At 35.7% G+C, this 16630-nt stretch overlaps 1 protein-coding gene across 2 annotated transcripts; it reads left to right on the top strand.

The window, feature by feature from the left end:
- The first annotated feature begins 527 nt into the window (after positions 1 to 527).
- On the top strand, positions 528 to 12103 carry ruvbl2 (RuvB-like AAA ATPase 2). 2 transcript variants are annotated; one of them, NM_174860.2, is given in 15 exon segments: positions 528 to 587; positions 1266 to 1320; positions 1861 to 1916; positions 2016 to 2157; positions 3873 to 4002; positions 4360 to 4426; positions 5445 to 5551; positions 5880 to 5973; positions 6078 to 6201; positions 6316 to 6410; positions 8095 to 8213; positions 8352 to 8471; positions 8554 to 8683; positions 8796 to 8910; positions 11806 to 12100. In NM_174860.2, coding segments are annotated over 15 exon segments (1392 nt in total). In that variant the 5' UTR covers positions 528 to 575; the 3' UTR covers positions 11832 to 12100.
- The last annotated feature ends 4527 nt before the right edge of the window (positions 12104 to 16630 follow it).

Raw genomic sequence — 16630 nt, forward strand, 5'->3', positions numbered from 1 at the left:
ATATATATATATATATATATATATATATATATATATTTTTTTTTTTTTTTTTTTTTTTTTTTTTTTTTTGCATGTATGGTTATGACCGTGTACCAAGCTTAATTCTGGGAATGGGAACGTATTACAGTAAAAGGTAGCAGTTTTATTTTACCCAATAAATGCATTGATACTATCCTCTAATTTTAATACAGTCAATCAAATGAACTTAAACTATTAAGAAATGCAACAAATATTTGTTTGGGCCTGAGCTAGAAAATCAAATTTAAGTTTTTGTATCAGTTTTGCTTAAGTAGCGGACTAGTCTGATCATGTATAAATATCATTATAAATGTATTGTATAAACATTATTATAACTAGGTCTACATCATGCTGACATTCAAAAACAAAGTGACATGAAGAACTAACCACTGATCTTCTATATAGAAACAAAATATATCATCAGTGATGTTTTTTCTCATGTGTGATATTTGATACATGAACGAAGAATCCAGAACTCATGTAGACGGTCACTTGTTTCCCCCGGACGAATTTCCAATGCGCACCCATTCAGATACAACCGCCTTTCGCGAGAGAACATGGCAGCGCAGGTATGTTATAAATAACGTTTTATTTCTGCTTTCTTGACCTATTTGCTACCTGCTCAGGTTAAACACATAACACAAATGTATGCACCACTACTTTGTGCTGTATGTATGCCGTTGAAATGTTTTGTTAATGACAATAAATACGTTTCATATGTGAGTGAGCTCGCTTTTAGCACATGTGCGTCAATGTATTACAACAATAATTCCGAATACAGAAGTTTGGTATTTTGATGTGTGAATTTGTGAAAGTTGCTTTTATTGAGACATTTGGACTTTGGGAATCCTCAGAGAACTCTTATCCAACGTTAACGTGAACATGAAGCTTGTTTTATTGTTGTTCACCTAACGTTATCATGTCAACGTTTCTGTAATATGAAATTCATATAACATTACGTACATCGCTTTATTAGAGCATATGCCACGAATTACTGTATTAAAACTGTGCATCTTACGTTATATATTTGTGCTAAGTTAACGTTACATTGCTAATGTTGCCGTTCAGCTAACGTTAGTTCTTCTGCTGTGTTGAATGTGTCACTATGGCAACGCAAGCGCCTAACGTCTATTGAGCGGTCAAATTACATATAAATAACACTCACATACACAAAAACACAATAAAATATGTCTTTATAAATAACTTTTAAACGAATATTATATTTACCTGTTTGTTCACTAATGTAGGTGGCAACCACAAAGGTTCCGGAGGTGCGGGACATCACTCGCATTGAGAGAATCGGTAAGAAAACACCTAACGTTATCTATCCTAAAATAAGTTAAATAAAAAAATACAAAACAGCACTAATGCAATGAGAAGATATTTTATTTGCTATATACTAAATGGGGGCAACATGGTGGCTCAGTGGTTAGCACTGTTGCCTCACAGCAAGAAGGTCGCTAGTTCGAGTTCTGGCTGGACCAGTTGGCATTTCTGTGTGGAGTTTGCATGTAGACGTGGGTTTCCTCCGGGTGCTCCGGTTTCCCTCACAGTCCAAAGACATGAGCTATAGGTATATTGAATAAACTAAATTAGACATATAGTGTATGTGTGTGAATGAGTGCGTATGGATGTTTCTACCAGTTTGAGGCACGAAGGGCATCTGCTGTGTAAAACATATGCTGTATGAGTTGGCGGTTTATTCTGCTGTGGCGGCCTTTGATGAATAAAGGGACTAAGCCAAAGAAAAATGAATGAATGAATGAATGAATATACTAAATGGAAATACAAAATCAAGCAAAGTTGTTCCTGAAGTGACACACATCTTGGCTTTTCTCATAGGCGCACACTCTCACATTCGTGGCCTTGGGTTGGATGATGCTCTGGAGCCACGACAGGTAATCTTAGACTCTAATTGATTTACCAGTGGCTTAAATGTGAATCACAGTGTGTTTATAATAAACAATTCTAAATTATAAACCTTTCTCCTTCACTAGGTGTCTCAGGGGATGGTGGGCCAGCTGGCATCTCGAAGGGCAGCCGGGCTGATTCTTGAAATGATCAAAGATGGTCAGATTGCTGGTCGCGCAGTCCTTATCGCTGGCCAACCTGGGACGGGCAAGACAGCTATTGCTATGGGTGTGTTATTTTCATAATAATTATTATGAATAATTCAATTTAGAGTAAATAACTCATTTACAAAGTTAAACTAAGCTGTTGCACAGCATTTGTACTTTTTTTTTAAATCACTGTAGTTGTGTGTATCATTAATTTCTTAAATGTTATGTGTAAATGGTACAGATGCATAAAGGACTCATTAACAGGGTTCATATCGTCATGGAAAACCTGCAAAGTCATGGAATTTTCACATGACATTTTCCAGGCCTGAAAAAGTTTTGGAAAAACAAAAAACCCACAAAGTTTTGGAAAAGTCATGAAAAACAGATATCTGTGTACTGTACTGTGTACTCTCACATTATTAGTGCTGTGTAAGCATTTTCTAAATCAATTTTACATAGAAATAAAAATTAATTGAAACTTAAGTAGATTGCTGGGTATTTTACGATATGTTGTAAGAAATTGGAATATGCATTGTTTTTCTTTTACTACGCATATGTAGACATTGCATGAAACATTAGGTCATGAAAATTTACTTTAAAGCCTTGGAAAAATCATGTTAAATTTAATGAAATTTTAGTAGTAAAAATTTGTCTGAACTCTGCTTTAGCATTCAAAACAGTGAAAGCTTAATAAAGCTTTATATGTCATCCACATACGTTAGAATGTGTCCTATTTACTTAATTTTGCAAAAATTTGTTTAGTTTTTTTTCATATAATTTTTATGTTTTTATGCTAAATTATGGAATATTATGTTATTATTATAGATGGGCATAGATTAAATTTTTTTTAATCTCGATTAATTTTGGAATTAATCTAGATTAAAATGGCTCATTTGATTTCTGCCGAAGGCATTCAGAATATGCGTGCTACCCAAATATTAAGTCTTTGAGAACGAGTTTCTAAAGCCAGGTGGCACATTAGACCGGGGACTCATCTCCTGTTTCCAAAATGCATCACAAACTGCTTGAGAAACTGTTCTACTATGATAATTGGTGATGAAAATAAAGGATGTTCAATAAGACGTACTTGTGTTTACTAACTGTTTATTCAGTTAAACACGGATTTTGAACTGTAGGCCTACATAAGCTCGAAACAGCTAATTATTATTATTATTATTATTATTTTGATCACCTTAATCCGACTAAAGTCATAACTGAACTTAACAGAAATGGAATTAAGACGTGGAGTATGTATATATTAGTGGCATTATTAAAGTAAACACTGCGATCAAACTATTACCGTCATGTAGGACTTTTTGCCATATTTTCAAGATCCACACGCAGCTGTCAGTAAAGGACCACACACACACATCGCAAAATGCGGAAGCTTTTTTTTCTTTCCATTTGGCGTGCGTTATTAAATTCCATAACACTCTCACCAGTCCTTACTCCTGAAGAGCACAGCTCACCGGTCAGGTATACATCAGTGCTAAAATATCAAGGTGAAAGTCACCATAGCTTGCGTAGAATAGACCCAGCTTCCAACGCAACTTTGAAATGAGATTAACGGCGATATTTATTTATTAATTTTTTTGTTATTGTTTGTTTTTTATTATTTTTATTTTTGTTATGGTTTTTATCATCTTATTTCACTAAAATGTTATATATCTGTTCATCAATGTATGCACACGCATATATTATATTATATTATATTATATTATATTATATTATATTATATTATAGTAAATAAAGTGCAGTACCTGTTCATAACTGTGAGCTCTGTTTAATGTCCAGGTATTGCCCAGTCACTTGGTCCTGACACACCTTTCACTGCTCTGGCTGGGAGTGAGATTTTCTCTCTGGAGATGAGCAAGACTGAGGCTTTGAGCCAAGCATTCCGCAAGGCCATAGGAGTCAGAATAAAGTGAGTGAGCCTGAATGAAGAAATAAACATTACTGTCAAATCTTCAATCAAAGACAAGCCTTATATGCTTGTTACTTTGACATTTTGAGCTGTGAAAAGTGAGTGGACATCTTCAGTTGAGGATTAAAAGATTTGCAGATTAAGGATTTGAAAATATAAGTTACTCATTTGCTGTTTTATGTGAGCTATAATATTCCTTATCAAAGTGTGTAATGAATTTAGGATTAACATTTATTTTGGATCATGTTTCATTGGATATTATAGATTCATAGTTGTTTTGATTGTTCTGGTATGTGGTTAGTTTAATTGCAATAACAATGGCATGACGACTTATGTTCTGTGTTTTTGGTCTGCCAGAGAGGAGACGGAGATCATTGAAGGAGAGGTGGTAGAGATTCAGATTGACAGACCTGCTACAGGAACAGTGAGTCTTCTCCTCTTTCTCTATTAGGCTTCTGCTGGTATTAGTTTTGTCTTGTTCAGATTAATTGCTTTTCCGATTAAACTGTTTTCTGTATTAAAATATTAAGCTAAGCTGTTTAAAAAAGATTACTTAAACAGGCATATTATCCAAAATCAGTACATGCCATTAAAAAGTGACACCTCTGTTATTAAAGAAGTGAAGAGCTAAAAACGAATCTCTCGTTTTGTTTCATAGTAGAGGTCACTTTAAGAATGCACAGATCTATAAGGAAAGCATTCGATTACTTTAGTAACTGTTTGCGCTCATTTAAGAGAAAATCAGTTGTGTTTAAAATAAAACACGCAGGGCACACGTTTACATATTAAGTGTATTTGTCTGTTTAATCACACACCTGAATCCCAAAGTGTCCTGCACTTTAGCTCCTCTTTAAATGGTGTGTACAGAAGGCTTTAATTAAATTAACTGATGTTAACAAAAGAAGCCTTACTGTATAGATGTTCATGTGAAAATGTTAATGTTTGAAAATAAATTGCCCTGCTTAGACTTCAATCATTTGGTGCTGTGTTGAACCACTGCCAATACAACAATCTGAATATTCCTCAAAGGCACTCTAAAAGTTAGTCACTGTATTTTGTGCCCACGATAGCAATATTGCTCACGTTCATGTGAATTATTGAATATCTGCAATTCGGCATATGTCTATTTTCCATAGACCAAAATAAAGGTTTATTTAATCTGATAAAATCCAGATAAAAAACATTCCCTGACAAACAGAAGATTTAATCAGGCAACACACTTTCTAGAATGCTCTCTAAACCAATTCAATTGTTTGGCTAGGAAGCATTATTAAAGATGTTTATCATCCTTCAGTGGGAAATGAATTTTTAAATTACTATGAAAGTGAGAAATTAGTTTTCAGCTACTTTTATAAGTTGAGCTTACATAGAGGCTTGGAATGTCCTTAAGTAAACCCTGTTGGTTGTGAATGAGTTTATCTCCTTTCTGTGATTGTGTTAAGGGTGCAAAAGTTGGTAAACTCACTCTGAAGACGACAGAGATGGAAACCATATATGATCTGGGGACTAAGATGATCGAGAGCCTCAGTAAAGAGAGAGTACAAGCCGGGTAGGTGGATTTTAAAGCTGAAATCTGTGGTCATTTTCTATTTATAACAAATTCGCCAGACTGGGCTGCACAATAGCAGTGTTAATAATTATAGTGATCGTTTGAAAATGATGATGATTACTTTTATTTATTGCTAGGTTGATAAATGATTAAATATGCTTTGAACAGTGTGTTTACTTTGGCAAGACTTATACAATATAATTCTCATTTATTATATGAATAAACAACAAAACTAAACTTTTGAGGTCTGAGCCAAACCTCATTATTCAGGCTTTCATGTGCTTAAATTGTTAAATGACCTCATAATGTCATATTTCATTTTCTGCAGAGATGTGATTACTATTGATAAAGCCACAGGGAAGATTAGCAAGCTTGGACGGTCATTTACTCGAGCAAGAGACTATGATGCCATGGGAGCACAGGTACACAGTTTGTCTTCATCTGTGAAATGAATCCATCAATCAATGCCACCAGTTCCCAGAGAGAGTTTTTTATATATGTTTATTGTGTTTAATGTTTATTTCAGACGCAGTTTGTGCAGTGTCCAGAGGGGGAACTTCAAAAAAGGAAGGAGGTTGTTCACACCGTCTCTCTTCATGAAATTGACGTCATCAACAGCCGCACACAGGGATTCTTGGCCTTATTTTCAGGTTTGCCATGCTCTTGTAATTGTTTTTATACTGCTCTTTGAGTGGTGTTTTTTAATAATATCTGTTCATAGATGTTTGAGTATGCGCTGTGTTGTTTGATGGTCTGTTCTGCAGGCGACACAGGAGAGATTAAGTCAGAGGTTCGGGAGCAGATCAATGCTAAAGTGTCTGAATGGAGAGAGGAAGGCAAAGCTGAAATTATTCCTGGGGTAAGTAGACCCAGACTAGTAAGGTAGTCAAAGTGTTACCTTACCTTACCAGCCAACAGAAAGAGTTGGCTTTTTCTTTTTAGTAAAATCTATGTTTTAATGCATTATTATTTGTTTAAAATTTTTTTATAAAAGAGCAAAAAATCTTTCCTGGCTGTATTATTTATTGAATTTATAATAACTAAATCTATGATCAAAGAAATGACATCTAATTTTCAAGTCCTCAGAATTACATTTACAAAAATTCAGATTTAAAGTTTCAAATAATCTTTGTGAAAATAAAATGTAAAACATATGGGTAAAATAATATATCCAAAAAAACACATTCAAGCAATTTCTCGTACGAAAATTTCCATGCCTTTAAATATTTTGAAGTGTTTTCTGTTCACTGAATATAAATAATTTAGTTTGTTTGTTTTAAGTTTGTCTATTCTGGCAGTAAAAGGAAATTTGTCTTTAACACTGATAACATAAATACAACCATACAACAGTCACAAAATAGCAGCATTCAACAAGACAACCACATGAATTAAAAATGATACATTTTTTGATAGATTAAAAAAACATAACTTCCCCAAAGGTACACCTTCTGAATTGTACAGTGGAACTGTGTCTTGATCGTGAGTAAAGAAATTGTTTCAGTACTATTATTTAGGGCTGCACAATATATCGTTTGAGCATAGATATCGTAATGTGAAAATTCGCAATCGTCACATAACGAGTATACGCAATGTTGGGTCTGGATTATAATTTATCATTATATTGAGGGTTTTAAAAAGCATTTGGACGTAAGAAATTGTACTGTTTTTAACTTTAAATTAAATGAATAGCGATAAATTCTATTGATTTGTTTATAAAAAGAAGACTATGCAGAATTATTTTACTTTTGACTATTCAATTACTGTATACCTGAATACATTTTGACTCCTCGAAAAACAATTAAATGCTGTTCTTATCTTTTTTTTATTGAATTGTTCTATGGTTATTTCTTATTTTATGCATGCACTCCCCTACAGATTCATCCCAATCAATCTAAAATTTCAAATTCTTTCCTAATAGTCCAGTGAAATTGTATTCAATCACACACTACTATATCGCAGAATAAAAAAATATTGCAATGTTAGATTTTATTGTCAATAAAATTATGGTCAACTGCTCGGATACCTTCAGTCAATATGTGGCTGAGTGATCACAATTTTACCACTGGAAAAATTAACCTACTCAGGACTTCTGGTGCATTTGGTCCTCCCTCTAGATTTTTCTTGAGGGCATTCAGTGACTATGTCTTTCTAAATTTAGTTTATAATTTCCTTTTATTTTTTTATTTTATTTGTATGCATTTTAATGTCTAACAAATTTTAATGTCTTTTATTTGTATGCATTTTAATGTCTAACAAAAACTGTCTGTCTGTACTTGTTACGAGATACAAGTACCACTGTTGTTCTGTTGAAAAATTTTATTAAAAAAATAAAATAAAAAAGCTTTACTTATGCTATAATGACACAAGAATTTAAACACTATGAATTTTTATTTTATTTTGTGTCACTGACAAGAAATGCTTCATGTGGGTTGTTTCTGTGTTTATGTTAATGCTTTCGAAATTAGTTAAAAGGAGCATTAATCAATAAATATGATTTATGGCTGCTTTAAAACTGCCTTTGTTGAGCATTTTTGTGCTTGCAGGTTCTTTTCATAGACGAGGTCCACATGCTGGACATAGAATGCTTTTCATTCCTGAACCGAGCCCTAGAGAGTGATCTTTCTCCTGTACTCATCATGGCTACCAACAGAGGCATCACTCGGTATAACACAAAAACAACAACAACTGCCAGATGATAATAATATGGGTTATATATTAGTATATAGTAGTCAATAATAATATAGTCGATGATAATAAAGTGGGTCATTTGTCCTCATCCACTGTCGTTTCCTTTTAACAGAATTAGAGGCACCAATTACCAGAGTCCTCATGGTATTCCCATAGACATGCTGGACCGTCTGCTTATCATCGCTACTACTCCTTACACAGAGAAAGAGACCAGACAGATCCTAAAGATTCGGTGAGAGTACGTTCATGTATCATATCAAATCTGTGAATTTCGAGTTTTGCCTCATTTCTTGCTATACACACCTGTGCTTTAGCTGTGAGGAGGAGGATGTTGAGCTCAGTGAAGAGGCACATACAGTTTTAACACGTATCGGACAGGAGACTTCACTCCGCTACGCCATCCAGCTCATCAGTACTGCAGGCCTGGTGTGCCGTAAACGCAGGGTAATGTCAACACACACACATGCACATTATGGTTGTGCTACAAAAAATAATAATACTGGAAACAAGCGTTTTTTTTGTGTGTGTTCTGATTGTGATCGTACATTTCTCACAGGGCACAGAAGTCCAAGTGGAGGACATTAAAAGGGTTTATTCTCTCTTCCTGGATGAGGCCAGGTCCTCACAGTACATGAAAGAGTATCAGGACTCCTTCCTCTTCAATGAAACACGTAAGATTCTTCTCTACTTTACATAACCTAGATTTCTGGAGATCTTGCAGCAAAGAGCTATCTTTACAAAAACTGTTCTCTCCAGCAAGCACATGCTTTAGTGCTATTTTGACGCTGTACCAAAAGTGTTACAATTTGATTGGTAAATCATTTCTATAAGAGTTTTTGTATACTGTCTGTATACTGTTTGTGGTAGTTATGGCATTCTACTACTGAGCTTACTTTCTTTTGGAGCTGTTTTTATTTGTGGAGCCTCAAAAACTCTTAGTGACAATTTACATTTATGTTCTTAACCCGATTATAATTAATAAGCAGACCACATATGTGATCAATGATTAAATATGTTAACTTGTTTTTCTTTACTGGCGTAAGATCTTAACAATTGACTTAAGAATAAATCTATTCATGCAACTAGATTGATGCCATAAGGCATGTAAGCACCATGAACTGCATTAGCGCAATGAAGTGCGCATGTGTAATATATGACAGGAAAGGGGCAGATCTATGTGCATTCAAACAGCGCAAGTGTTTTGCAGGAGTGGGGAAAATATTTTTAATAAATTAAAAAGCAGTTTACATATGTTGTCATTAATCTGAGCCTTAAATGTAAATCTTGCCAAAGGGAAAAAAATATTGGATGCAATCTACATTAGGCTACCCTACTTATTGTTAGGCTATTAAAGGGGTGGTCCACTACGATATTATATTTTAAACTTCAGTTGATGTGTAATGTAGCTGTGTGAACATAAACAGCATCTCTGAATGTAAAATATTCAAAGTTTAATGCAAAGGGAGACCTTGATTTGTACAGAGTTAGCTTAGCAACGCCTACAATTAACGAATTTTGGGGACTACAAAAAATACTTCCGCCCCCTGTGAGATCACAAAAGTTCGTTATTGCGCATCCCACACTGCGCAGGTAAAGGCCGTGGCCAGAGGCGCTGTAACGTTACTGCAGAGAGAGAAATGCCATCCTGCTGTTTCCACAGAGCTGTTCTGTTTCTGTTGTTGGGCTTCCAAATGACACGACCCAAACACAGAAGTGCTTACAGTTCAATATTAATTATGTTCCAGAGAACTATAAAATACATAGCAAGCATGATTTGACAAAACACAGCTTCCAGAATCTCTCCCAGTTCAGTGCTGGATTCAGTTAAAATCTCCTCAAAGATGGAGCAAGGAGACGCTGTGAACTCTGAGTCATGACCTGTAAGTGTTTTTATTTGTTAAAATTGATCATGACATGTACAGTGTCTAACTTTAACGGTGTGTTGTAGCAAAGATGTAAACAACGGGAAATTATGGTAACCGCTAACGACTTAGCTAACGTTACAAATCCATATTTATCAAACGGCTGTAAACGCACACACACACATACACATACACGCACTCTTGGCCAGCACCTGCGTCTATCTGTGGGAGACGGCAGAGTTTCTCTCTATAGGCAGCTTTGCTATGCGTTTTACAACTCGGACAATAAAGTCGCAAAAGATATGTGAACGATTCATGTTACTTACACAGGCATATTCCCCATATGCATGAAAGACGTCCTGTAACGCATTGATTTAAAAAAAATACAGCAATGATTTCCCAACTGGAGTGTAACATCAAAAACAAATCAATCCAGGCTCACAAAGGTCTCATCTCACATCTTGTGCTTTATTCTGTCACCACAGAAAATAACTTAATCCGAGCATGAGAGAAAAAGAACAATAAAAATCTCTCCCGCGCACATGCGCTTCTCGTGTTACAAATACTTCATCGTATACACGCATAAACACACTAAAAGGCACAGAAACAGTTAAAGGAGCCGCATCCCATTTTCACTCGTTACAGACACGTGTTGACTGACTGACTGTTTACACAAAACGCGCGTGCTTGTCAGGGCGTGACGTGAAGCCGATCGGCGTATCACAGCATATTATGATGATGACCAATCAGAGTCACTTGAGGGTGGGCCTTTTAGAGGAACTAGGAAATATGACAGTCGTTTTCATGTTAGCTGAGTAGCTGTGTATAATCAAAGTGAGATTTATGAAAAAATAACACGATTTCCTTCAAGTTAAACATGAGCACACATTGCTTTGCATCTTATTAACACAACCAAGCCTTAAAAATAACATTCTGGACCACCCCTTTAAAATTCAGCCGCAAGATGGCGCCAAACCATCATGAACGGCAACTTGACACATGTGCAGTGCTCAACATATAAAAGTACACCCCTCACAAATCTATCTTTTAAATTCATATTTAATAGGAAGCTATGCAATATTATATTTGTGTATATACATTAGATTAATCAGTTCTGAAGCCAATTCTGGAGCTAATCTAACAAAATAACTTATGATAACGGTCCAAAATCTAGTGCACCCAAATTTAAATGTTATAGAAAAATATTAAATACATTTTTTTTAAAAGAGGAAAAATCAAAAGAAGGGAAAAAATGTAAAATTTGGTTGAAATTTTGTAGGTTGTAATTTTTTTTGTTGCAATATTTTGTTTTGAATTTAATTGTATTCTTTCAATTTCTAAATATGTTTGGTGACTAAAATATTATTTTAATAAATATATCTGTTCAATAAATCTTCTTTTGTTTAAATGCACCAAAATACATAGTCTAAATTCACAAAGAAATGGAGAAAAATATTCATTTTCAAAATGGCCTGTACTCAATTATGTACATGAATAGGTCTGCATTCACTAATAGTAAGGATAATTTGTAGTATATGGATGAGCATGCTATTGGTTTATTCTGTTGAAATCATGGAGTAACATGCAAGTCATCATTCTTTCAGTCAGATAGCAAATAGGTGCTTCATATTTAAAATTAGGCAGTATAACTGCTTTAAAATGTCTACATCCAGTTTACCTAGCCATTCTTTTTCCATCATTCAGAAACCTCTCAGATGGACACCTCGTAACGAGTGGAGCTGTGAATAAGCATGTCCAGTCATTGCTCCTGTGAAGACCTTTCTCTTATGACCTCTCCTAGTGCTGAGCCACCTCTCAAGTGTTCAGGCAATTCAGTGTTCATGCACTCAAATCCTCATCTTCAAGTCCTTTTTTTTTTTTTTTTTTTTTTTTTGCTATTGCTAGATTTTATATGTTTTGCAATGAATAAAAATAATTTCTTCTTGTTTGGTTGTATAACATGGCAACTTAAAGGATGAAATAAAAGATATTTGACCATGAACATGACGAGACTCTTATTAGTCATTCTCATGACCCTCAAGCCACTGATTGTCAAAATGAAATAATAAAAAATCTTTGGCAATAGTCATGAATCAAGCCTAATGTTAAAGTAGGCAGACTTATATTTTATTATTTATATACTATTTCAGTAATTAGTAATATTTTGGATTATGAATAATATCGAATTAGAACGGGCTATATGCATAACTAGTGTTTTTCAGCCAGTGTTGAACTCTTTTGGTAAAAGCTTAATGTGAATTTTTTAATTAATAGGTTTCCGTTTACAGCATCGAGGTTGGTGTTCTCCCCATATTGTTGTGGATTTCCTCTGGGTGTGGATTTCCTCTGGGTTCTTTGTTTTCCCCCACAGTCCAAAGACATGTGAATTGGATAAATTAAATTGTTTGTAGTGTATGTGTATGAAGGTAGATGTGTATAGGTTTCCCAGTAATGGTTTGTAGCTGAAGGGCATCTGCTGTGTAAAACAAATGCTGTATAAATTGGTGGTTCATTCTGCTGTGGCAGCCCATGATGGATAAACGGACTAAGCCGAAGGAAAATGAATGAATTAGCTGGGTTTTTCAATTGTTTTTTTTTATATTGAAAAATATATAGATATATATCAATATTTAATATATTGAATGATGAAAACTGGTAACCATTTACTTCCATAGAAGGAAAACTAAAAACTACAGAAGTCAAAAATTCCAAAACATTTTTCAAATAGCTCAAAATTATGCTTTTGAACTAAGAGCAGGGGCCACCAAATTTGTTCCTGGAGGTCCGGTGTCCTGCAGATTTTAGCTCCAACCCTAATCAAACACACCTGAACCAACTAATCAAGGTCTAACTAGGTATACTCGAAACACCTAAGCAGGTGTGTTGAGGCAAGTTGGAGCTAAACCCTGCAGGGCACCTGACCTCCAGGAACGAGGTTGGTGACCTCTGTTATAGAGGGTGAGTAAATGACAGAATTTTTTTTTACATTTTGGGTGAACTATCCCTTTAATATTTATTACTCTGAGCAATAATAATGACCATGACCCAAGGCTAGGTGGCACTATTTAATCAATATTAAATTCTCTACTCGGTAACCTGCCAGTGGAGTGGACATCACTTTATCCTTCACCAAGAGTATCAGTGTACCAGAAAGTTTCTTCATTTTTTTTTTACTTGTTTGAGAACTCTGATGTTTGTCAATATTTTACCAGTGTCCACACGTGCTATAATAGTTTACAAGGATTGTATGTACTTAACAAAACCAGGGCGAGATTTAGAAACCCAAAAGATGATGTGCGGTCTTTGCTAACCAAACAGAAGACAGGCCAATTCATTCACGTGCAATGAGTATATGGATATAGATGGACAGTGGAGCGTTTCTTTTGGGTAATCTTAGCAGAACGGCCTCACGCAGTCGTCATCATGTCTGAGGTTACAAAGCAACGTTTTCCGTACGTCGCATGACTGAACACAGCCTTCCATTTACAGGTTGTCTGCTGCCTGTTAAAAAAGAACCATTACTAACAAAACAGCAGACCGCTTTAAAATGGAGGAAAGGACATAAGATATAATCCTTAGAGACACATTGAGTAGACGCCGCTGGCTGGCTCTCAAAAGAGCCTCGGATGAAAATGGGCAGCTAGATGAAATCAAAGGTATATAAATTGAAAAGGTCTGTGAGAGCTGAGTGCGCATTCTCTATTTCTTTGCAGAGTCCCAGAGATAAGGCCGTAATTCAAAACCACCTATTAACATGTCAGGATAAATGGCAGCGAGGGAAGGAAAAGCGTTGGAAAGCTCTGCTAAATCCAGGCCCAGTTACTTCGGCGCGATGCCTCAAAGTTATGACATCCGCTACCATTAAGGGGATACTGGACTGTTTCTTAAGACAAATGAACTGGAGGAATTTTTTTAGCGTGATTATTTTAGGTCGCAGACTGGCCAGGGGGAGGGGGGGGACATTATTTTTTCTGCTTTCTTAGGTTGACTAATCTTAAGATCATAACCCATTTATTTTCCTCTTTGTAGACTTTCTGACTAGTGCACTGATAAAAATCCCCTGTAAGGGAGCGATATTGAAATATAAATCACTTTCATGAGAGATTAAGGGTGAAAAGAGCCTCGCTGCTCCCTCTTACCTGAGATGTTTGTGATGTTTCATAACTCTCCTCATCTCTCCTTTTCACTCGAGAGGATTAATCTGTCATCTGTATCCCATCTGTGGGCAGCTCTCCCAACATCCTCTGCTTCAGCATCACCGAAGCATCTGCTGCAATCCTGAAATGAATGTCACTGGAGTATGCAAAAAGAAAGAAAGTATTTAAAAAGACTGGAGATTTCAATCTTAGAGTGTCATCAATAAGGTTTAGCTGTCTCTGTGAGGATTTATATGCATTATAAAGTTCATAAGTCAAATGGAATAGTTAAATGTTTTTGTGCAAGTGCTGTAGTTATTTGATCAAACGTGCAGTTCTTATTATAAATAGGCTACTTATATATTATGAAGTTATGTATAAAATCTATTAAAAATGTTTTTACTTGTTTTCAATGTCACGTGATCTTGCAGAAATCATTATAATATGCTGATCTACTGGGATTTACATGCACAACTATCTCTAGGGTTTACATAAATGGTCCAAAAAAGAGAAAATCTCCTGTGAGCGGCAGTTCTGTGGGCACAAATACCTTGTTGATGCCAGAGGTCATGGTGTGGTGTTCAATGGTCATGGTGTGTAGGGATGTGGGGGGGGGGGGTATTTTCCTGGCACACTTTGTGCCTATTAGTACCAATTGAGCATTGTGTCAACGACACAGCCAACCTGAGTATTGTTGCTGACCATGTCCATCCCTTTATGGTGACCACAGTGTACCCATCTTCTGATGGCAACTTCCAATGCACCATGCCATAAAGCATGAATAATCTCAGAGTGGTTTCTTGAACATGACAATGAATTCATTGTACTCAAATGCCCTCCACAGTCACCAGACTCAATCCAATACAGCACATTTGGGATGTGGTGGAACGGGAGATTGGTATCATGGATGTGCAGACAACAAATCTGCCGCAACTGCGTGATGCTATCATGTCAATATGGATCAAAATCTCTAAAAATATATATTTCCAGTACCTTGTTGAATCTATGCCACGTAGGATTAAGGTAGTTCTGAAGGCAAAAGGGAGTCCAACCCAGTACTAGTAAGTTGTCCCTAATAAAGTGGCCGAACAAAACTGTTAAATTTACATCAAATGTTTTGTTACGTATAATTGTCTGTTATTTATCATTGTAATGTGTCCCTTTTTTAAAGATTTATTTTTGACCTTTTTTAAGTAGATTGGACAGTATTATAGACAGGAAGTGGGAGAGAGACAGGGACAGGAAATGTCATCAAGCTGGGATTCGAATTTGGGACACCCTGAAGTGCTACTGCACCATATGTCGAAGTGCTAACCACTAGGCTATTGTGCCGACAAGGTGTCCCTTTTAAGTACTGTTGCACAAAAAACACATGAAGCAGCACAACTCTTTCAGCATTGTTAGTAAAAAACTTAAACATCAAATGGAAAACTTAGACTGATTTCTGAAGCATCCATGAACACAAGAGTTTTGCAAAACAATGATGCTGAAAATTCGCACCATTGACTGCAAATAATGACATTAAATCAGTGTTTTGGGATTTTTGTGTACGAAAAGTCAGGGTTGTTTGTTAAACCCAGGTAAATTATGAGCAATAAGAACCTTGATATTCTGGAATAGCGTTTACGCTGTGAACAGCTTGTATACTGAGCAAAAAATGCCGACGAGTGTCCTTCCACATCTCCCAAAATCTTGCCATACTGATGTTTAGAGGTTTACATCTTTTGCATTCCATCACTAAACATGCATGAAAGTGTAAATAAACACCCAGGCCTGGTTGCCATGTTGTGTGTTATGCAATGTTGTGTTGCTGGATTTGAGGACAGTGAGGTATGAAGCAATCTGTTTTCTGGCGTGATCCATCTGTGTGTGTTGAGGAGCACCAGCTAGTGCTCTCGCTCAGGGATTGAACAACCCTGACAGATTGCTTCAGTCAGCACGGGTCATCCTGACATAATCGCTAATAAACCACCAGACGCAACTCTTCATCAACTTCATGACCCCCATATCAAGCTGCATCCCACACCAACTGTACATTAATGCAAGGTGTCAGGTGGGAATCCATGTTTTTCCTATGCTGCATTATGCTTTGTGTCAATAATGGAGGTAACTTCTTTTAATCTGTATTTTAAAAAGTGTTTTAAACAACTGGATATAATGAGCTGTCGTTCATAGGGTATTCGAGTATAGAAGGTATGAAAAGGAAACTTATTGAAATTAACAAATTACTGTTAGGAGACTATGAATAACTTCGAAAAGTGAGACAGGAAATATTTCCTACAATAAAATTATGGGAAAATAATAACAAAATTTAATATTTTTGTACTGTAAGGTATACAAAAAGGAACTAACATGGTGGAACAAAGTAAATTGAACTCAGAGTTGATTGTGAT

Source organism: Danio rerio, chromosome 5, assembly GCF_049306965.1.
Source record: "Danio rerio strain Tuebingen ecotype United States chromosome 5, GRCz12tu, whole genome shotgun sequence".
Classification (NCBI taxonomy): Eukaryota; Metazoa; Chordata; class Actinopteri; order Cypriniformes; family Danionidae; genus Danio; species Danio rerio.